The following is a 23,492-nucleotide window of genomic DNA, read 5'->3' as shown; positions in this document are numbered from 1 at the left end:
TGAGAACCCTTGTCATAACATTGTACTTTGGCCCAAAACAGTAATTTCACCAACTAAATGCGTATTTCGGTTATTCAGTAACAGTCTTACTAAAACAAACCTCACGTTAAGGAGTATGAGTGCTAAATCACCTCAAATTTACTGTCAGGCTCAATATTATGAAAAGAAGTGAGGACAGTCCGTCTCTCTTCCGTTTCAGACAGCTTTTTAGCTTTGTGTGTGTTTCCTATGGTTGACGAAATCGGTCAACTTAGCATACTTTTTTTTTTTATTATTCGAACGGAATAAACCGCCGTGTGTTTTTATTCTCTGCTACGGTTGGGTTGTTTTTGCGGAATAGTCGAGTTTACAAGCTCGGATTTGCGGATTAGATCCCGGCCACCCGCGGGCGAGTCCGGAGAATGAGAACTCCCCCATCCGTCCAGTGAATGGGCCACAATAACCAACGCAATGTAAACGTTTCTGAAAAAAGAACAGGGTAATGAATTTTAATCTGCAAGAGTAACAGCTCCTAGACATGTGGTTTCACTGTTTGTATATATGTGTGAGTGTGTGTGTGTGTGTGTGTGTGTGTGTGTGTGTGTGGGCATTGATAGTGGGAGGCTGGGTATAAGCTTAGCTTCTCACTTTTTTTTTTTCTTCTTCTTGTGTGTGTCGAGGATAAAGACCTAGAAAACCAGCCAGGCTTAGTTGACAGGTGACAAGGGTTAGAGTGAATGGGGATTTTGTAATACCAACAGAAAAAGCCTGGGCACCGAGGGACCGACTGAATGGAGAGAAAGGAAACTTTAGAACGGTTCAGGACTCTCCCTCTCTCCCTCCCTCTCTCGCTAATCAATGCTAAATCATTGCCATGCTAAAGCAGGCTGATCCCGGTGTCACCAGTTCCTGTGTGGCACTCTCTTCCGTCGCCGTGAATTTTTGACACGTTTGGTCAACAGAATTTACATTTATTCATCAGGGAGGCGCTTTTATCCGGAGCGGTCAGGCAGTCAAACCACGACCGCTGAAGACTGGACAGAAAGCAGGGAGTTAAACTCGCAAGTCAGAATTAACGCTACATGCTAGACTACGCATGCTAGCCAAAAGCGGCCTGTATGCGTATTATCAACTTCGTTGATAATCCTTCAACGTCTATGGAGTTAAGGAGTCTCCAGTGTCAGCACCTTGTAACAGTCTGAGGTAAAGTTGGGAGGGAATGACTGTTTATATCTGTTGTAATGGAAATAATAGCATGAGCTAAATTTTTCCACACAGACAACGTTAACTTCAACTATAAACAATTTTAAATTTTCCCAGTCTTCAGCTGATGATCGTGTGCCCACTGTAGCTGTTGTTCCACATCAACCTCAAGGATCAATGTGTTATGCGTTCTGAGATGCGTTCTTTCCTGCTCACCACTGTTGTAGAGTGGTTATTTGAGTTATGTTAGCCTTCCGGTCAGCTTGACCCGTCTGGACATTCTCCTCCGACCTCCCTCATCAACAAAGTTTCTGTTTTACACACCATTCTGTATAAACTCTAGCGATTCTTGTGTGTGTCAAAACACAAGATCAGCTGTTTCTAAAATACTCAAACCAGCCCGTCTAGCACCAACAACCATGTCACGGTCAAGGTCACTGAGATCACGTTTTTCTTCATTCTGATGTTTGATGTGAACTTTGACTGAAGCTCTTCACCTGTATCTGCTTGATTTTATGCATTGCAAAGCTGCTGCCATGTGATTGGCTGATTGGATCATTGTAAGAATGTGCAGGTGTACAGGTGTTCCTAATAAAGTGGTTGATGAGTGTATACACAAGGCTACTTTTACTTTGCTTCTCTTCTCCTAACCACGCTTGTTTCTGAAACAAGTTTGTGTGAACCCCATGCGGCAAGAGACACAGAGAGAGAGAGAGAGAGAGAGGATGGAACTGTGTCAGATCTTCTTGTGGGAACCCGAGACTCCAAAAGCCCACCATGATCCATGAAGAAAAATATTTTTTGTTTTTCCCCCTCTCTCTCTCTCTCTCTCTCTCTCTCTCTCTCTATCCATTCAAGGCTTTAATTTTTATTCATGGGGACGGAGAGGAGCAGCGGCCATCGGGGGAAACTGGCCTGGGATTACCATCTCATTAATAGCATCTATGACTTTTGTTCAAAAAGAGCGACTTGTGTAAAAGTGGCAGTGCGGATGACGATTAATCCGCAGCCTGCAGCTGTAGGGAGCTGGACATACACACACACACACACACACACACACACACACACACACACACACACACACACACTGTCATGTATTCTAATACTTATGGGGACATTTGGTCCTTGCTAAGCACTAGAAACATACACACACACACACACACACACACACACACACACACACACACACACAAAATCATATATTCCAATACTTTTGGTGGATGTTTCATCCTCACTAAGCACTAGAAATACACACACACACTGTCATGTATTCCAATACTTATGGGGACCTTTGGTCCTCACTAAGCACTAGAAACACACACACACTCACAGAGAGAGCACTCAGATGGTGGCACAGATAAAGCAGGCAGCAGATAAACGGGCATTATCCCCCTTCTCCCCATGCCGTATTCTCTCCATCCATCCATCTCTCCCTCTCTCCTCACACGGGACGAAAGAATGAGAGGAATAAGCCACTCATTCATACAGCCGTTATCTCTCGGGGTGTCTTGTCTCGGCGAGTGATGGGGATCATTCTTTTCTCGGGCTCCGTCTCTCCCGTCTCTCTTTCTTGTCCACAAATCCCTCTTTCTCAGCCTGTGGAGAACAGTGGGAACGTGAGCAGGGAAACCGATCCCTCTTTCACATAAATGCCACTAGATAGTCGCCTCGTGAGCGTGAGTGGGGCTCTGGTGACCGACTTGAGATAGAAGATGGACGTTGCTTTATTAGACAAAAACTAATTTTGCATTTGTTTGTGCTACATGTATAGATAATCTGGAAATATTCATCATCTAAAAATTTTTACATGTGATTGATTAATCAAGCCAAACCGATGTCAGACTCTTAATCCTAAACTTTAATAATTTATTTAAGGAAAATCCACACATTCTTTGTTTTAAATTGTTTAAAATGTCATTAATTTGTTAGGCTCGTATGCTTCGTTTCCATTTTCAGGGCTGATTACACAGTATAACTTACATTATTCACAAGAGCCTTGTTTTTTTATTTTTTGAAATACATTCTTTGATTTTTTTTTTTTAAATGTGCAACTTATTTTAAGAAATAAATGACATATTACATGAATCATTCTTAATTTACCATATTTATTTATTAATAAACATTCTTCATTTTAACCCGGATTTTTCATTTTCAGAACTTAAGCAATTTATCTTTAGTTCTTTTAATAAGCTGTTTATTTCATTTTTGCTAGTTAAATAAGAAAGGTTGAACAAATTTAACAAAATCATTAAAATATTCATTTGTTTGTTTTTAAAATCTCACTTTCTTCATTTTCTTTCAAAATATTTTTGTTTAGAAATTCAAATGATTCAATTTAAACTTGAATGACTAAATGTTTTTTTTTTTTCCTTTTGAAGTAACTTGTATTCCATTTGAATATTTTCAGACCATTTCATTTTATTGGGAATTTTTTTAAAATCATTTTTTATTGCTGTTTAAACAACAACAACAACAAAAACATTGTTAAACAATGTTAGCTGTTTGATTGTTTATTTATCGCAGCACGGTTATTTGCACGAGAGACCTTGCTTTCATTTGTTTAGCCCATGTGCATACAGTATGTTCTCGTCATTTTTACTTTCGTAAGTCGTTCCTGTAAATCTTTATTGCACACAAGACGTGATTTCTTTTGAAATGTCCGAGACTAAGACGCAGTTTGAAATCTGACTTTAACCTTATGAAGGGATGTCTCGTTTAAAACCTTCGCGCATTCAGACGACACGGTGAAATAAACAGATTGTGGCAGTGGCACTGTGTGTGTGTCGCAGCGAGTTTGCCTTCATGTCGTTGCCTCTGTGGCATTTCGGTTGTAGGTCCGTCGCTCCCACGTATTCTTGCGGACGGACACTGCGTTCTTTCATGTAATCACGGCTACGGTGGTTTTAGCGGATTGGATTAGAAGCTTGTGTTGGAGAGACATGGGGATGGATTTCACTCTCACATTCCTGATGCGCTGACGTGATGCTGAGAGACAAACCTGAGCGGGGTTAACTGCCCCTCACAAAGACTCTTTCTCCCAATATCGCTGCCAATCCGACCTCAGATTAGTTTTACTGTCGCCTTCATAGTGGATGAGATTTGGATCCGGAGACGAGGCGCTGATCTCGGATCGGTGAAAAGGAGGAACTTCTGGCAGTGCAGAGTGAGAGAATGGGGCGCAGGGTCAAACTTTATCCAATGGACTTCTTGCTGTTGTATCAATGACCAGATTTAAATGGGTTGGGAAGAAAATGTCGCAAAATCAGGGAACAAAGCTTTTTAGAAACGCTGAAGAAAGGAGGTGTATTCCCCTTGGGGAACGCTTTAAGCTAAGAAAGATCTAAGAGAAACCTTTATCTAACCTATCTTTAAATTATTTTAAAAATCTGGAAATTAGTAAACATTTATATTATATATATATATATATATATATATATATATATATATATATATATATATATATTAAATATTAATGTTAGCATCTTGGCATTGGCATAGATTTTGTTCAAAATCAAGATGTGAAGGTATAAGCAACTGAACAACAATAACAAAAAATTTTCAGAGTTGACATGCATCATTTACATTGAAACCTTTGTTTGTTTGTTTGTTTGTTTGTTTGTTTTACAAAAATTGGCATATGCCCGTGTGTGTGTGTGTGTGTGTGTGTTCAGAGGTGGTCTGGTTATGACTCGGTGGCTGTCCAGGACCCTGCTGTGCCGGGTTTTGTGGTCGTGTTGTCGGACAGCGGTTTCCTGCTGTGGTGGTGTAGAAGGTCAGATCTGTGTGACCCCCTGCAGCAACTCCTTATATTTCTGTTACATCCGACAACAGTTTAAATATAAATTTTATTTTATTTTACTACCTTGTCTTGTCAATAATAAAAAATTATAATAATAGCGGTTTGTGTATCGTACACGCCAAACAAAAAAAAGGAGTTTTGGGAAAGTAAAGTAAGGAACGGGGTTTTTCTGTGATAAATGTGGAACCTACCTGTCCATGCAGCTAAATATAATAAACTAGTAGCTTGGGTACGATCTGCTTGTCCTGGACGCCTGGGCTACGTAAATAAAATAAAAGTGAACCAAAAAAGTCACCCTCCATCTTTGCCATCAGGAAGATCGCCGAGCATAAGACGGTCTTCTCAAACTTGTTTTCCACTGATATTGCTAATAATCTATTTTTTTTCTTTAGCTTGAAAAGTTATAGTAGTGAACGGGAGCGTTAAATCCACTCCCCCTTTCGTTACCCCAAGTACGGTTCTCCCAGATCCCGCTCGTGACCTGTCCAGCCTATGATCCGCCCACTTCAGCCCTGGACGCTGTCCCCTTCCCTGGACAAAAGAAGCCCCGGCCCTAGCGGTCAACCAGTCTGTGCCCTATCAAGCCATCCAAGCATGCAGGGAGGCTATTAGCCCCGATCGGGTTTTGTGCCTCGTCCTTTTTCTCACGTGCTTCCACACGCCCTCTGTTTTAAACTCCAGATGCAATCAGGTGCATTTTGGATTTTCTCCACGCCAAATGACCCCAAAGCTATCATGGCCACTTGACCCCTTAGGCCTTTATCCTGCACTGTCAGCTCCTGTAGCGTCACTCGAGCGCAAAGGCGGTCCTCAGAACTCTGGGAGTTTAGCGACACAGAGCCGGACGGGTTGTCGTCGATGGGGGCGTCGTCCTCCATCTGACCGTTTTTGGGTTATTTCTGATCTAATCTGTTCTGGACCAAAACACACACATTTGTCCTCTTTCTCATAAGAACACATAAGTCATTAAATAATGACACCATAAAGATTCATGCAGACCACCAGACCAAATCAGAACATACACACACCAAATGGAAACTCTGGAGTGGAGAAACTGGACATTAGGTAATACGGCTAAAACAAGGAACCGTGGAACCTGGACCGTTACACCAGCAAGACTTTACCAAGCGTGCACTCACAATTCATTACTAAAACTTCTCACAAGATTCACACACACACACACACGCACACACACACACACACACACACACACCAGCATTCGGATCAGGGAGATTTGAAACTCTTTTGTTCTGTAAGACAATGCGATCAGAAGCCGGCGCTTTCTCTCTGTAAATGATGCCTTAATTGTGAGTTAACCAGCTCTACTTCAGCCCCATGAATAACAAAGTGATGAGATAATGAGGCTTTTTACACTCCACTGCCTTCCTCTTACACATTCCCATGCCTCTGGCTGTCTGTCTGTCCATCTTTCTGTCTATCCATTGGTCTTTATGACTATCTGTCTATCTATTTATCTATCTATCTTTTTGTCTGTCTATCTAACTGTCTGTCCATCAGGTCTATCTATCTATGTATCTGTCTGTCTATCTATTTATCTATCTATCTATCTATCTATCTATCTATCTATCTATCTATCTGGCTGTCTCTCTGTCTGTCTGTCTATCTATCTATCTATCTATCTGGCTGTCTGTCTGTCTATCTATTTATCTATCTATCTATCTGGCTGTCTCTCTGTCTGTCTGTCTATCTATTTATCTATCTATCTATCTGGCTGTCTCTCTGTCTGTCTGTCTATCTCTTTATCTGTCTGTCTGTCTGTTTGTCAATCTTTTATTATCTGTCTGTCAGTCTATCTGTGTCTCTTTTTGTCCATCTGTGTATCTGTTTATAATACTACCATCTATCTATTTTTCTTTCTGTATAGCTGTCTTATGGTCTGCCCATCTTTCTATTTATCCATCTGTCTTTCTGTCCACCTCTACCTATCTATCTATCTATCTATCTGTCTGTCTGTCTGTCTGCCATTAATGCCCGCCATCCACCAATCATTTATTTATTTGTTTACCGTTTACTCCTCTCTCTCTCCCTCTCTTTGACCCACAGCTTTTCCTTTCGACCCTTTTGTCGTTCACTTATCTCTCGCCCTGCTCTCTCTCTTGTTGTTTTCTTCCTTCTTTATCACCCGCTTTTATCTCTTCATTCATTTTTCTTGGAGCTGGTATGAGGCCTAAAAGGAATGGGTGGCGGGGGGGGTGCGGATGGATTTACATAATCTGTGGTGTGGCCCTGGCAGAGAGAGAGAGAGAGAACGAGAGAGAAGGAGAAAGAGTGCCAACCAGGCTGAGGTAGCCCGTCGTCGCCAGCTCTCAGATTAGTGACTCTTAATAGGCTTTAGAGCAGCCAAGTTCACAGAAGGTCTGGCTCATGTGTCAGTGCCAACACCTCTGATTCCCGCAGTGGGAGTGTGAGAGAGGGAAACTGTTGCTTCTTTAAGTGATTCTCACAGCACACACACACACACACACACACACACACATTTAACTCTCCCCTTTGACTCTTAATAAAAGAATCAAGGTTGTTATCGTTAACAAAGACTAAAACTAAGACTTCAAATATATAAAGCTAAAATAAAAATTCATAGCTAAGATTTTAAGCTGAAATTAAAAGGAAAATTTAAAATAATTTTTTTAAAAACCAGACATGAATTATTTTCATTTTTATTTTATTTAAAAATATATATATATTTAATATTTATGTCACATTTTCTATTAAAACATCACAATAAATCAGTCTTTAGATCAGGTTAAACCAAAATCTAGACATTTTTTTATTCATTTCAAGCTTTAAATTCTTTTCTTCATTTCAGAAATAAATACTTAAAATGAGAGATAAATCAAGCTGCTAAGTGAATAAATGTAAATGTAAGCTTGAAATGCATACAAATGGTCTAGAAATACGTTTAATAATCATATATTTGGTTCACTGTAATCCTGTAGTTAGAAACATTCACTAAATTTAATATATTCATGATATTTCCACAGTGACATGCTATTAGATGGCAAATTGTCTACACCAATACAGATATGTTTGAGAATTATTCACGCTAAAACACGGGAGTTACAGTGTTCCAGGGTTCGATCCTGAGCTCCAGAGTCTGTGTGGAATTTAATATGTTCTCTTTGTGTCTGCGCAGATTTCCTCTGGGTTCTCCGGTTTCCTCTCAAAACATGCCAGTAGGTGGATTGACTGTAAATTGCCCCTAGGTATGAATGAGTGTGTGTGTGTGTGTGTGTGTGTGTGTGTGTGTGTGTGTGTGTGTGTGTGTTTGTGTTTGCATAGTGCTCTGAGAAGGACAAGCATCCTTTCCAGGGTCCGCATCCACAAACATACGTCTATCTGATATACAATATCTAAAAATCAACCACGAGAGAAAATGACCAAAAGGCAGATACAGCGTCAAAACAACGGGGGCAAGGCAAAGGCAAAAAACAAGGCAGGGCAAAAGGTGAAAAAAAAAAAAAAACCTGATGTAGCTATTCAGAAAAAAACCCACAACAACCAAACTCAGAACTCACTAGAAAGACTAGGCAAACTGAAAGACTTCGCAAAGCGTTAAAGTGTCCACGTGCACGGAAATTGAAATGACAAACAAAGATGTTAAAATTCGGATGAGGGCGCCCTCTGGTGGTGTGGCGAGGTAGAGCGAGGCTGAATGTTACACCGAGACTGAACGGTTAGGTTATTTCTCTCAAGAGCTTTATTTGTGTGTCATAAAAGGACGGGATATAGATGTATGTAATCCATGTAAAAAGAAATCAATCACATGACAATAGTTGGGTTTTTTTTCCCCCTTGATACCTGCATTTACAAATATTATACGCTTTAATAACATTGCAGAAATGACTATATTATACATATATAAAACGTACAGCAATAAAATAAGGCAATGTACTGTGTAATTCATTTTACAAGCATTTTAATGAAGGGCCAGAGATGGATCTTATATTCTGGACAACGCGGTAATTCAGTCGAAGCTTCTGATGTCGATCATATTCGAGTGCGAGGTGATCTTTCTTGAGGGAACGTCAGATAGTTACTACGTGACACCGATACAGACAGACGTGAGAAGATGTTTGTTAAGGGTACTTGGCAGTGTTGAGAAGAAGTGATTACGTGTGTGTTTCTCATTTCTCTGTCACTGCTGTTCTTTGTTTAATCATGGTGTGTGTGTGTGTGTGTGTGTGTGTGTGTGTGTGTGTGTGAGAGAGAGAGAGAGAGACAGAAGGATGAGTTCTCTCACAGTGCCGTCCTTTCTTCAGCCGCGCCTGGTGCCAAGGTCTTAAGATTACTGCCCCTGTGTGTGTGTGTTATGAGAAACTGTTGCTTCCCTGCATTCGGCTGCCAAGTCTCAGCTTTGCTGCAGTTAGGGGGTTTAAGTGTGCGGGGGGAGGGGGGAGGTTTAAGGGTAAGGGTTTGGGGGGGGGGGTTGGGGGGGAGGAAAATTCACACAGTTTAACACACACACACACACACAATACTTAATTTAGGTCAAAGCAGGTTTACTGGCATGTCAGTATCAGCATGCAGCATCGCAGTCACATCCAAGTAACGAGCACCAAAACACAGTGTCGTGCTCTTCTAGGAAAATAATCAACAACGGGACGGTGCGATGAAGCGGAGTCACCGTTTTCACCCCGAAGCTGGGTGAAAACACCTCCCCCGACACTGGAGACTCCTTCCAGAAATGTTAAATAAGCGTCTCCCGATAGAAATCTTCGCCATATCAATGAATTTTTTCATGTGCAAGCGTTTACGTTACTATAAACCTGTGATTAAAGAGTTCCTCGGGTCGTCTGCTTCCTGGAGCAAGCATGGAGACTCGGATCAAACCACTCGGAATCCCAGTAGACGATCCAAGGATACAGTATAGTCTCCGGGTCATGGTACAGCTTGACAGGAGCAGAATTCAGACTCATTATCACAAATTTCTTTGGTTTCCTAATGGATTAAGGCGCTGGTTTGTCCATCCCGGGTGATTCTTGACATCTTCCTGGTTAATTTTGTTTCCCTAGAGCAGTGGTGACCAACCCTGTTTCTAGATAGAGCTCTACCTTCATGAAGACTTTCGGTCCAACCATAATCGTTCTCACCTGACCATCTAATCATTCTCCAGGAACAGGGTTGGTGATGGTGACCACTGCTTTAGAGTCTTCTTGGGTCTCTTCCTGTGTGCGTTTGGTTTGGTTTGGTTCAACCAAGGTTCTTCGGGTAACGTTGCAGCGCACAGTCGCTCCTTTTTCCACACATTTGTCCAACAGCGTCCTCGTTTCTGAAGCCTTTCCACCGTTTTCTCCACCAGCTCTCTGTAGCAGTCGAACATTTTCCATGACAATGCGCTGGCTCCCTGGCGGGGTGCCATTAGTTATTATTCATAGAGCCATAGAACTGGGATTTAAACCAATACTCGCTTTCACAGCACACGCCTTTCATGGCATTATGAGGTTTTTCCAACCGCACACCCCCTCTTTGTGATTTCACGCTCTCGTTTTCGTAAAATTCCTGCGTGAACACCTCGGTCGTACCTGTGTGTCGTCCAGGATAGGTGGATGGAGTGAGAGTTCTGTCTGTTCTGCATGTTCTTCATACTTCCTTCGGTGTGCAGAACTATGGGATTCTTGGATCAAGCTAAGGATGGGACAGATTTTATCTCAGGATTGGGAAACGTTCCCCAAAAACGTTCTAATGCCCACGTAGGCAGCCTGGAATGCAGGGGGTAGTGATTTTTGATGCGACCATATTGTGCATGTTGAGTCTTAGAAAGTCGTGTGTGTGTGTGTGTGTTTAGATGGTTGGCTTTTCAGTTTCAGTTCAGTCGCTCTCTCCTCAGTAGTTTTGATTTCATACGCCTGATTATTTTCCTTCAGAGCCACTCAAGGATGAAGCTCAAGGAGCCTGAGGTCCCCCTTCACCCCGCCTTCGCCTGTATGGGATGACCGGACGACCCCCCCCCCCTCCCGTCCACCTCATCTTAAGCCGGCTTCACACTGTACAACTTTCAAAAATCGCACATGATAAAAGAATTCTGTGGCTACGAATCGAGATTACCGACGGTACGGAAGTTCCGTCAGTGTGGAATGATTTTGACTGAAAGCTCAGCGTGAGCTGCTGCTGCGACGCTCGTTTAAACTCCACCAACGCCACGTACACTGGCAGGACCGCTACAGATACGTTAGTGACGGCAGCAAAACGTAAACAGAACGATCGCTATTAGCGCTAACTCGCTCTGAAGAACGTTCGTGTTTCCTGCGTCAGCTGATTTCCGGAACACGCTGATCGATGATGTAAGCGGAAGTAGTTTTCTTTCTTTCGTAGGCCTTTTCTTTACTCAGAGGTACATCGTTAGAGGATCTTCACCGTATGATCATCTTTCCTTCTTTCATTCATTCTTTCTTTCTTTCCTCATTCACCCTTCTTTTTGTCTTTCTTTCTCTCACTCATTTAGTCTGTTTATTTTTGTTTCTTTCTGTCTCACTTCTTTGTTTTTCTTTCTTTTCTTTCTTTCTTTTTGTCTTTCTCTCACTCATTTTGTCTTTGTATGTTTGTTTGTTTGTTTCTTTCTTTCTTTCTGTCACTTCTTTGTTCTTTCTTTCTTTCTTTCTTTCTTTCACTACTTTATTTCTCTCCTTTGTTCTTTCGTTCTTTTTTCTTTCTTTTTCTTTCACCCTTCTTCTTGTCTTTCGTTCTCTCACTCATTTAGTCTTTGTTTGTTTTTGTTTTTCTTTCTTTCACTACTTTGTTGTCTTTTCTTTCTTCTTTCTTTTTCATTTTCTCTTTCTTTCTTTCTTTCTGCCTTTGTTTTTATTTTTCTCTCTCTTGTTCTCGGTTTCTCACTTTTCCCTTTATGATGTTCATACCCCCTCCTTGTCTCTCTCTCTCTCTCTCTCTCTCTCTCTCTCTCTCTCCAAATGTAATATACTCACATCACCACTTTAATGAAAGTACTATTTAGGAGTAACACGCCATGTTTAGGCTGTGAGTTTTCAGTTCCTCTGCATTACACCTCTCTCTCTCTCTCTCTCTGTTTCTCTCTCTGTTTCTCTCTCTCTCACACACACTCACACACTCACACACACACTCACACACACTCACTCACTCACTCAGACACACTCAGTTCGATGATCGGGTCGGTCAGGGCGTTAAACCGGGCCGAGACGGAAGGAGGAGAAGGGCGTGGCAGAGTCCATTCTGTGCTGCATTGTGGAGGCGTGAGAGGTTTTCGCTCCATCCAGTGAGAAAGGAAGAGGCCGAGCCGGCGACATCCCAGAAACAATCAGCGTCACGCCTCACCGCAGCTTGGTTAAATTATATGCAGATATGGCCGAAGTGTCGGGGCCTTTCTTCACCCCGGTGGCCTGAATCGCGGCTTTTCCACCCCTAATCCCGAGCACAGTGGAGAATAGCGCAGCCTCATTTGCCTAAATACGGGAAGAAATACGGCAAGACAGAACTTGTCCAGACTTAGACAGGGTCGATCTGTACGGCAACAAAAACACCACTTTATACTTTCGCAATAAATGACATTTCCAAACATCTTGTTTAGTGGATAAAGTGAAAATTATAGCAAAGCAGCAGAGACACATTTAGCATTATTTTTAGCATCATTATCAGACAGCTCATTATTTGACCCCATTAATCTTTCGACAAACACGCCAGACAAAACCGAAGAGTTGTTTATAACTGTAGCTAAAACGAATCACTTCCGGTCTAGCTAATCCACATATTTGTGCTCGTACGTTATACTGTGCTTAAATTTAGCTAATGTAGCATGACCTCATGGTTTATCTAGCTAGTTTGAAAGCCATTTAAAGTGCACCTATTATGGTTTTTAAAACGTGCGTAATTTTGTTTTAGAGGTCTCATACGATAGGTTTACACGCATCCAAGGTCAAAACACACTTTAATTTTCTCATAATTTACATTGCAGAATGACCTTTTTCCCCCAGTGTCACAAACGACTTGTTCAATGATCTGTTCATTCTAAACTCCTCCTTTCAGAGAGCCTACTCTGCTCTGATTGGTCAGATATCCCAGGCTGTTGTGATGACAGTGCGTGTCGGAAAGGAAACGCCCACTACTGTATACGAGTTGACCATGTCGGTTTTACCTGATCAATTTGAGCCAGAGTCCGATAACGATGCGTCGGAAGATCAACCCGAACCACCATGGTAAGCACGACGAGAACAGGACGTTTCTCAGTGGTAAGTTTATATGTAGTTTGGCAATAATGTGAGTTAGCCGGTTGCAGAGGCTAACAGCTAACACAAAACCATGCATTTGGAACACTCGGTAGAACATATATATATAAATAATGAATCACACTTGCAGGTTGTGATCCAGAGGCACAAGACGGTCCAAATAAAGTGGGTACGGCCAACGTCTTCTAGACATAAACCTATCTCTTTCAAGACGCAACATCAACCGTAGTGTTTGAGAGCGGCCAATGAACACCAAAGACGGGGTTGCTGTTACCGACCTACGTAGGTTCATACAGGAAGTAAGTCTGGAATTACTGACGACTCGTTTCAGCTGTTCAGAATCGGTTCTGTCTTTTGGGAGCCAAGAAGTCCGTCTTTGAAACATTTTAGGCTTTTTACATTCACGAACAGGTGCACTTTAATTCCGGTCCACGACAGCTAACATGCTAGCTAGCTTTAGCCTAGCTGTGTTTATTCAGAGCTTGTTGTTCATCACCGGCAGATGAACTGCTGCTAGTTTGGGTTTCATTCTCATGGAAGTGAGAAAAAAACAAACAAACTAGCCAATTCTAAACAAGAAAAAACATTCCATTTATAGTATCCAAAGGATACGCCGAATGTGCTGAAGGATCCATTTTTGGTTTAAATGGATCTTTAAAGGATTTCTAAAGCTGTTAATATAAATACACTACACAGCTTCTATTGAATATATTATGCTCTTCGAAATGGAGTCAAGGCTTGCAAATCTATGAGGGACAGGATGGGCAAATAATTATATTTGTGTGTATAGGAATGAGGTTAACTTGTTTAATAAAACCCCAACCCCACCCATTATTGACTGATCCAATTTGTTGTTTGCATTATATTTAAATATAGGTGGAAGAGTCCAAGTCCTTGGAAGGGGGGAGGACATTGTATTTGGCTGAATGCTCTGGGAAAGAAGCTTCTTGTCAATCAATGAGTCTTAGACCAACAAACTGATCTGCAGAATCCCGAGGACTAAAGGCTAATGTGGCTAACAAGAAAGGGAGGCTTCTAGCCGGCAGTTTAGCGTTGTTTATGGAGGGAGGGAGGAAGTAACACAGCATAATTATAGGTCTGGTTTTGAAGTTGACTTTTACTCTGTCAACTTTAGAAAAAGAAATGAAGAAAAAGCTCTATTTTCCACACATTAAACTTTCACTTTTTTGCTACGTACACTTTGTATTTATTTATCGATCGTCACAGTTAGCTATTATCATTAAGCTAGTTCGTATGGTCAGGAGTTATTGTCATGCTAGCTAGCATTTGAGAGATTGGGAATAAAGTCGTTGTTAGCTCGCGTTAGCGAATGTTTTAGTATGTTCCGTCTCTTTCACCCGACAGAAACTAACATTTGAGGCGTCTTTTTCTTTTTTGGGGTGTTGTACGCAGAGTAAATTTACGAGTTTATTCTTTCTTGAGTGAAGAAGTCGAAGCTGTATTTCCCCTTTAACCGGATGATTTACTGAGATGAGTTTCCGCACTTTCACTCGAGTAAATTATTTGTTCGTTTTGCGTTACGTTTTCAGTCATCATATCAGCGAGGGTACTGTAAATAAGACGAAAGATCTTCGAACTTCTGAGAAACGCTCCACTTTCTGAGCTAATGTCTCTCGCCCGATAGCTATCGATTTTGGTCCGATGAGCTACTTTCAGCTGAACGATTTACATGAGTATATGTGATTGGCTAAAACACAACAGAGGATCTGTTACAGAAATCGAATTGGCATCAAAATGAAACAACAACGTGCTGCGATTTGTTAGAAATAAACAAATTCGTCCCAGAGATCTTTTTTTTTTTTTTAAAATTTTATTACAAAAACATGTTTAGTAAATTTGAATATCTAGATTCTCGTTTGAAACGTGCACATATAAATTAAACAGAAATACAACAAACATCCAATCTACAAAGCGACGTGTGGCGTCGTGTGCAAGCTGTGTGTGTGGCTCATGAAGTTCATGTAATGGTGATGGTCCAGTCCGTGCTGCTGAGGGTAGGCGAGCGCCGAGCCGTGCCAGGATAAATGCCCGCCGTGGCTCTGCTGGAATACGGGTTCGCTCGGGTTCTGATGGCACTCCGGCGGAGAGCGCAGCTGACACAGGAAGTCTACAGGCTCGGGCGAGGTAAACGCGGACTCGTAGCGTGAGCCGAACACGGGCTCTGAGACCACCTTGGACTGCAGGAAGGCCAGGATGCGTGCGTACTTGTTGTCTTTGGTCTCTGTGCGCTCCACCGTGGTCAGGTAGTGCACCAGGTTCTTCATGCACTCGTGGTAGCCGTAATGGAAGTAGTTGGCGAACTCGCTCAGGAGCTCTCCTGCGGGAACAATTACGACAAACTGAATTGATCGCTTGTTGCTCTGGGAGAACATTTAAAAGTTCTACAAGCCAACAACACGGGGTTTCTCTTTTAGAAAGCGTTCCAAGTCGAACCCCTTTTGGAAGATAGAACTGTTAAGAAAACAGTTGAGAAACCCTGAGTTGCATGGCTGTAAGAACAATGTTTGTATTGTCCTGAGGCAAAAAAAAAAAATAGAAAAGTATCTTCCATTCAATATGATTTCATTGTCTAATATAAATCTGTTTACAAACACAATTCCTAACCGTTTTTTTTTTTTTAAACAAAACAAAACAAAACGAAAAACCTTTAAATTCTGTTTACTTCATTGTACTTTAAAAATGATGGCCAAAGTGACTAGAGGTTTAAACCTCCGATTTTAAGATTATACATTTCAATCCAATTTAGAATCGATATCTACTAACTCAGAATCCAGGCCTACACTCTTAAAAATAAAGGTTCCGGTTAGAACCAAAAAGATCTCTTTTTTTCAGCCTGAAGCCATAGGAGAACCCTTTTAAGCTGCACAAAGAACCGTTTACTCTCAAGTTCTTTAGAGAGCCATCTATTTACTGGTGCTTTAAAGAACCCACAAATGGTTCTTCACAGCAGTGCCACAACGTACCATGTTGTAATAAGTTCTCTCTAAAAAAAACAAACAAAGTGAGGTTCTTAAGAGTGATGCTAGGAGAACATTTTCCAGTCCCACAAAGAACCTTATACAGTAGGGTTCATTTTAACCCTAATTAGTTAAAGGATGGTAGGCCACCTTGAAGAACCAGTACACTGCTCAAGAACCTATAATGATGAATAATAAACATCTTCTTGAATCTCCAACGTACCATAGAGCTCGACTCAAGAACCCTATACGATGAAAAAATGGTTCTTGACAAGAAGAAGGTCCTTTGCTGAACCTACGGTGCTGTAAAGAACCATTAACGAACCTTTATTTGTAGTTTGCGAGTGACGAAGAACGATTTTAAAAGTATAAATCGCCTTGCCAGCCTGTTAAATTATTTACACGTACGTCTGAACGTTATTTTTTTTACACACATCTTTTCCGATAATGATTGATTCGTGATTGTTGCGTCGATTCATTTGAATCAATCAATCAATGAATCAAGCCAAAACTTTTAAAACCGTATTAAATAGCCGATGTTCGGTTGTCCTGGATGAAGTACAGACGCGAGACGGAGAGCACGAGGACTTGTCCGGCGACGTACCTTTTTCTCTCCCGCGGGGAAAGTCGGCTGAATGTAAAGCGCGCAGGTACTGTACGGTCATCTCTAATATTTCTGCCTTCTCCAGCTTCCCACAATTCTGTAAGAGAAGAGGAGATAAGATAAGACACGTGCAAGCAAAAATCTCGACGTTTGGTGTATAAATAAAAACACGGACTCTATAAATGTTAGATTAACTTTGACGCACATCACCGATATATTACACATTTCGAGAACTTTAACTTGAATCCATTCCATAAATTTAGCACTGGTTAGTTTAATACTTCCAGCATATGTTCATGCTTTAATTGTAATCCTTTACTATACTTCAAGGAGGATGGATGGATTAAAAATAAAACAGTTACACAAACTAAACGCAGCATAGGTGTTGTTTGTTTGTTTGTTTGTTTGTTTGTTTGTCTCCCAGAACTTTTTCTCCCAGTAATGTGCAGTGATCGTGTGGTACCTGTTTGGCCAGGGCCATGGGGACGGTTTTGCCGAGCTCATTCAGACAGCGGTTGATGCGGTCTCTCCTCCTCTTCTCGATCACCTTGTGTGAGACTGGAGTTCTCTGCGGGAAAACGGTTAACGTAGTGAAAAATACTGCAAACTCACGTAGCTTGATCCGTCGTCTTTTTTCAAATGTATTTTTAGCTATAGAAAAGCCGCAGTAACAAACAGGTACGTGTCGCGTCGCTGGATCGCGTCGGTCGATCGCTCTGACGTACGACCAAAACGGCAAATTATTCAGCGGTGGAATGTTTATTAAGCCATTAATGAAGAGCTTTGCATCATTTTTTGAGTTCTCGCATTACAAATGACCCTTAAATGATGTGATGTAGCTCGTTAATATCACTGAGCGCTTAATATTTTTCTTCTAAAATCACTCCACGTATTGAAGCATGCTTCCCAAAAGCAACTCTTAAATGAATAACAGTAGACTAATAACATGACTCGTCATTTAAAACATTTCGAGTGTTAAAGTGCCACTGTCACATATAGCAGAACCCTTAATGTGTTTTGTGTTGCTGTGTGATTGAACTAAATATCTAAAAGTGAAATTTCTCAAAACACCAAGCTGACGATTTGTCTCTCTCGTAATAATATTAAATATTCTATCTATAAATTGGTCTAAATGTGCCGACTGATTTATAGAACTTTCCTACAGCCATTTCACACTCAACATACAGGCCTAACAAGCTACTTTTAAACTAATATGTAACATTAGCATTAATTTGTCCATACTGTCTAGTCGTTATTGACGGCATTCACAGATTTTCTCAACAACAACAACAACAAAATTATTGATGAGAAGAGATTTTTAATCTCCGAGATTTAGTCATTCAGCTTGGTTAACATGTTCCCATTCCTGATTTAAAGTTCACGAATTAATATATTTAAATTATAGGCTATTTATTGATTGCACGAGCAGGATACCGAGCAACAGGCGCCGAATTGCGCGTGCGTTTGGTCTTTATGTTCACGCGATGGTTTCCTTTTTTAAATAATAATAATAATAATAATAATAATAATAATTTAAAAAATTGCGCATTTTCAAACGCATCGTGAAAAGTGTCGAGTCAATACAGTCGCGATGCTTTTGAATAAAATAGCAAACTACAGTACACTATTTTCAGCTCCATGCACGCGCTGGGTCGGATGCATGCGCGCGGTTTGTGACGCGACCCTTTTGACGCAGTTTCTAATAACTCTGATCTTTCTAAAAAAAAAAAAAAAAAAGGTTCCTGGGACTAAAAGGTTCCCTTTTTAGTTGTTGTTTGGACTGTCTCTCTGACAGAACCCTTGTTCTTGGAACATGAATGGCTTTGAGAGAACCCCAATAAGAACCCTCATTAGCTTAGTAGTGATGTGATATCCAACAAAATAACAAAGCTACTTGTTTGGTTAGTTTGATTTGTTTGTTTGTTTGTTTGTTTGTTTTAAATAAAACGTGCGCAAAAGGATCAACTCGAGTTCGCATGCCGTGCGCGCGCATTTTGGAGGGTCTCTTACCTTCCGGTCCTTCATCTTTGAAGCCATCATTTCCTTGGAAATGCAAATAAAAAGCAATTGTTGCCAGAGATCCAGGAAAGTTGCTGTGCACAGTACTGTAGGTTCCTGTGTCAGAGAGTGAGATTGAGACTGAGGTGTGTGTGCGGGTGGGTGTGTGTGTGTGTGTGTGTGTGTGTCTGGAGTCCGGTCTCTTTATAAAGCGGATTGTGCGCATGCATGGCCTCCCAAATGATTCCTCAGGGATTAAAGGCGAGAAAGCTCTGGGTTTTTTTTTTTTTTTTGGTTAATGTGCTCGCTTATAGGATCAGTTAAATTGAAAGAGAAAGTGAAGGAGGGGGGAAAACCTGAAACCGTGGGCTCGAGAGCTTGAGGAAAGGGGGGCAAGTGCTGTTTTGTTAATCCACGTGGCCGTCTCATGCACACGTGATGAAGGGATCTGAAGGGACGAGCGCGCGGAGAGCAGACCGCAGTCAGTGCGCGCGCGACTGAAACCCGCTTTCTGGTTGCCTTCCAGTCGGGCTTTATAGGTGTGGGCTCGTGCCCTACATGCCAGACTACGTTTTTAGTAAGAGCGTTGCCTCGTGCGTGAGCACGTGAGCACTTAGTTGGCGCATGTTTCAATCGGAGCGCGCTTTTTGGTGCCATCGTGTCCAAAACGGCACCCTAATCATCATTCAGACACTGAGCTAAGATCTAATGCAATGCACACTCTCGGAACCATAGTGTGGTACCATGAATGAAACGTCTGGTGGATGCATGTGGTGTACCTTTAATTTAAAACCAAAAATTTAATTAACTAAAAAATAAAGCTTAAAAGGTGCATTAGTAGCCCTTAATGACAAAATTATGTCCTAAGGTAGGTTTACAGATATATATATACATAGCTACTAAAGATACAAAACATGCACGTTTAGTGGTACCATCATCCTCATCATCATCAACCTCCTCATCCTCATCATCATCAACCTCCTCATCCTCATCATCAACCTCCTCATCCTCATTCTCATCCTCCTCCTCCTCCTCCTCCTCATCATCATCCTCCTCATCCTCATTCTCATCATCCTCCTCCTCCTCCTCATCATCATCAACCTCCTCATCCTCATTCTCATCCTCCTCCTCCTCCTCCTCCTCCTCCTCATCATCCTCCTCATCCTCATTCTCATCATCATCCTCCTCCTCCTCATCATCATCAACCTCCTCATCCTCATCATCGTCATCCTCATCATCATCATCATCCTCCTCATCCTCATTCTCATCATCATCCTCCTCCTCCTCATCCTCATCATCGTCATCCTCATCCTCATCATCAACCTCCTCATCCTCATTCTCATCCTCCTCCTCCTCCTCCTCATCATCATCATCCTCCTCATCCTCATCATCGTCATCCTCATCCTCATCATCATCCTCCTCATCCTCATTCTCATCCTCCTCCTCCTCCTCCTCCTCATCATCATCATCATCCTCATCCTCCTCATCCTCATTCTCATCATCATCATCCTCCTCCTCATCCTCATCATCGTCATCCTCATCCTCATCATCATCATCATCCTCCTCATCCTCATTCTCCTCCTCCTCCTCCTCCTCCTCATCATCATCATCCTCATTCTCATCCTCCTCCTCCTCCTCCTCCTCCTCCTCCTCCTCATCATCCTCCTCATCCTCAATCCTCATTCTCATCATCATCATCAACCTCCTCATCCTCATCATCGTCATCCTCATCATTATCATCATCATCCTCCTCATCCTCATTCTCATCTTCATCCTCCTCCTCATCATCATCATCATCCTTATCATCCTCCTCATCATCATCCTCCTCATCCTCATTCTCATCTTCATCCTCCTCCTCATCTTCCTCCTCCTCATCCTCCTCCTCCTCCTCATCATCCTCCTCCTCATCCTCATTCTCATCATCCTCCTCCTCATCATCATCCTTATCATCCTCCTCATCCTCATTCTCCTCCTCCTCATCATCCTCATCATCATCATCATCATCCTCCTCATCCTCAATCCTCATTCTCATCATCCTTCTCCTTATCATCCTCCTCCTCATCATCCTCATCATCATCCTCCTCATCCTCATCATCCTCATCATCATCCTCATCATCATCATCCTCCTCATCGTCATCAGGGACGAGGTGCTAATGTGATCTATAGTGTACGTTTAAAAGTGGTTTACGGTGCATAATTCTTGTGCCTTTATTGATAGTATAAAGGTACCCTGTCTATCTATCTATCTATATATCTATATATATAGAATGCACACACTCAGATAAAAAGGGTACTAAACTATAACTTTTGTTCACTCAAGCCTCGAGTGTACCCTGTGCACATGAGACACAAAACAGACCTGTAACCCGGCGACTAAGAAAGTTTAGTACTCATTTTTCCCCGTGTGCTCGTGCACCGTTGCAGTGCGTTTGTAGGATTTCAGGAGCGCTTTGCTTTCCGAATATAACTTTAAACTGTTTACAAACACGCACAGTGACGGGAACATGAACACGCTGTGGGTTGGACACTTGTAGCTAGTACCCTGTCTAACTTTTTTTATTTTCTTAATATTTATAAATATATCGCTGCTTCTCTGGACGCACGCGCGCGTTTAGGGACGCAAGCCTATTTTGGCGCAGTTTACGCGGATTGTTTTTTTTTTTTTTTTTTTTAAAGCCTGTCTGCTGTCATTGAAGTAATTAAGCAAAGCCTATAATAGGCTGTTCCGCCGTGTTGGACAGTAGACGCTTTTTTTGCGGAGCCCGAGTGTCTCTGTGTCCTCCTCCTCCTCCCTCCGCTGTGTTCACACGACTCGGTGACACGGAGATCTTTCACGCAAAGCGTGTGTTTTACACTCCCAAGCCTCGGCAGGTGTATGCGGGGGACCTCTTGGGCCTGGCATAGCCTCCAGACACACACACACACACACACATATATGCAGGCACACACTCCGGGCACGCCGCCTTTTTTTTTTTCTTTCTTTTTTTGCGCGCCCTGCGCCACAGCAATGGTGATGATGGGTTTTTCCCCCTACCCACCACCTCTGGACGGCTCAATTTGTATCCTATTATCCTATAAGAAAATGTCTATTGAGCGGAGTGAATGGTTGCACTGGGTCTAAAGTTTAATAAAAAGAAGAGAGCGAGAAAGAAGAAGAATGACGGAACGCAGCTGGCCCCCTGATCCTCCATCACCTGCGCGCCCCTATTCATTTGCCCTAATTTCGCTCAACTTAACCAACTTGGGAAGGACTCATTCGGGCATTGTTTGCCAAGGGTGAAGCTTTCTGATCGAATTAACACCATGTTTTGATCCGGTAAATGTCATTAGAAAGAAAAAAAAGAAGAGAGAAAGAAAAAAACAACAGTCGCGTCCAGAAGGGGGTCTTTGGCTACAACGCGCAAAAGCGCACAAAAGGACTTTTTTTTTTTTTTGTCCCCATGTTGCCCAAGTTCGTGTCCGACAAAGGGCATTATTTTATACTTGAATACATTTCATACAACAATCGGCTGTTTGTTTTTCTCCAGCCATATTTTCACACCGGGGTTAAACAACGGGGGTTTATTGTGCTCGCCGCACCGCGCGCCCTTTCCAAAGCGCGTTTCAGATCGTCTGCTGCTGTTTTAATCTCCCAAACACTGAGCTCGGTGTGTTTTGTGTGTTTTTTTTTAAAAAAAATCACACAGTTTCTGTCTACGAACCATTAAAGTGGGGGATGGTGTTAAAAAAAAGAAGAAATAAAAGATTTTTAAAAGAATAAAAGCGCTTTGGATAACCTATCTCCTGCGATGGGAAGGAGAGAGAGAGAGAGAGAGAGAGCGAGAGAGAGAGAAAGGCAGCAGTGGAGTAGACTAAAAGCAGAAAATCCCATTAGTCTGATTGTTGGATTATTTTCCAGCACAACCCGTATATACTCCTATAAACCCTCTGTTCCGAAGGTGCACAACTTTCTGAAACTTTATTTATTTATTTTAATTTTTGGAGTTTTTGTGTCTGAAACTTTAGCCCCAGAGCGAAACGCACAAACATTTTTTAGTTTAAATCTTCTACGACCTCAGATCATCTTGGAAGAACAAGTATGAGCCGGCGGAATTATTGCATTAAACAATATTCAGTGTTTCAAAATCCGCAAATGTGTCTCTTCTTTCCTTCTTTCTTTTGAACGCGTCTGCGAGTGCATCAATTAATCTATACACTTCATTAAAAATAATAAAATGTTCGTTCTATGGCTAATTCATATTCAATCATTTAATAAATGTCGGTTTTAAAGATCTGCACAATCTTTTTTTTATTATTATTATTCTTTTGATTTGGTCTTGGGGCTGTAACATGTCCAAGACGCACGCGCATATCCTATATATATATATATATATTTCTTATGTTTAACCTAATGATTCGAATGATTACTTAGTTAGTGTGTTATTCCTTTTTATTACTAAAACTTTGAACCTGTCATTTGGGAAGAATTTGGGAAGAATTTGTGAAGAATTTGTCCGTCCTGTCTTGTTACACGCCGTGTTTTCAGAGCGATGCATTTTTAAAAATATTTTTATATTATAATATTTTTTAGTCTATTAATTTCATCCCCAGATTTCAGTTACACTCAAACCTCACGCTTATACGCGTGATTATAATGCTTGCTGTGTAATTAATTCACAAATTATTAGCACAGAGTCATGCACGTGCGCCTCATGGAGACAAGTGTATACAATAAC

General features: G+C 41.6%; 1 protein-coding gene across 1 annotated transcript; it reads right to left on the bottom strand.

Moving 5' to 3' along the window:
* Nucleotides 1-15,122: 15,122 nt before the first annotated feature.
* On the bottom strand, nt 15,123-18,816 carry helt (helt bHLH transcription factor). The gene is made up of 4 exons (XM_053618769.1): nt 18,790-18,816; nt 17,243-17,395; nt 16,780-16,876; nt 15,123-15,535 (listed from the first exon to the last, which is right to left on the bottom strand). Exons 1-4 carry the CDS (start codon nt 18,814-18,816, stop codon nt 15,123-15,125), a joined length of 690 nt encoding a protein of 229 aa, XP_053474744.1.
* Nucleotides 18,817-23,492: the final 4,676 nt, after the last annotated feature.

Source organism: Ictalurus furcatus, chromosome 29, assembly GCF_023375685.1.
Source record: "Ictalurus furcatus strain D&B chromosome 29, Billie_1.0, whole genome shotgun sequence".
In the NCBI taxonomy this organism is placed as follows: Eukaryota; Metazoa; Chordata; class Actinopteri; order Siluriformes; family Ictaluridae; genus Ictalurus; species Ictalurus furcatus.
This window is presented reverse-complemented; position numbering and strand designations above follow the sequence as displayed.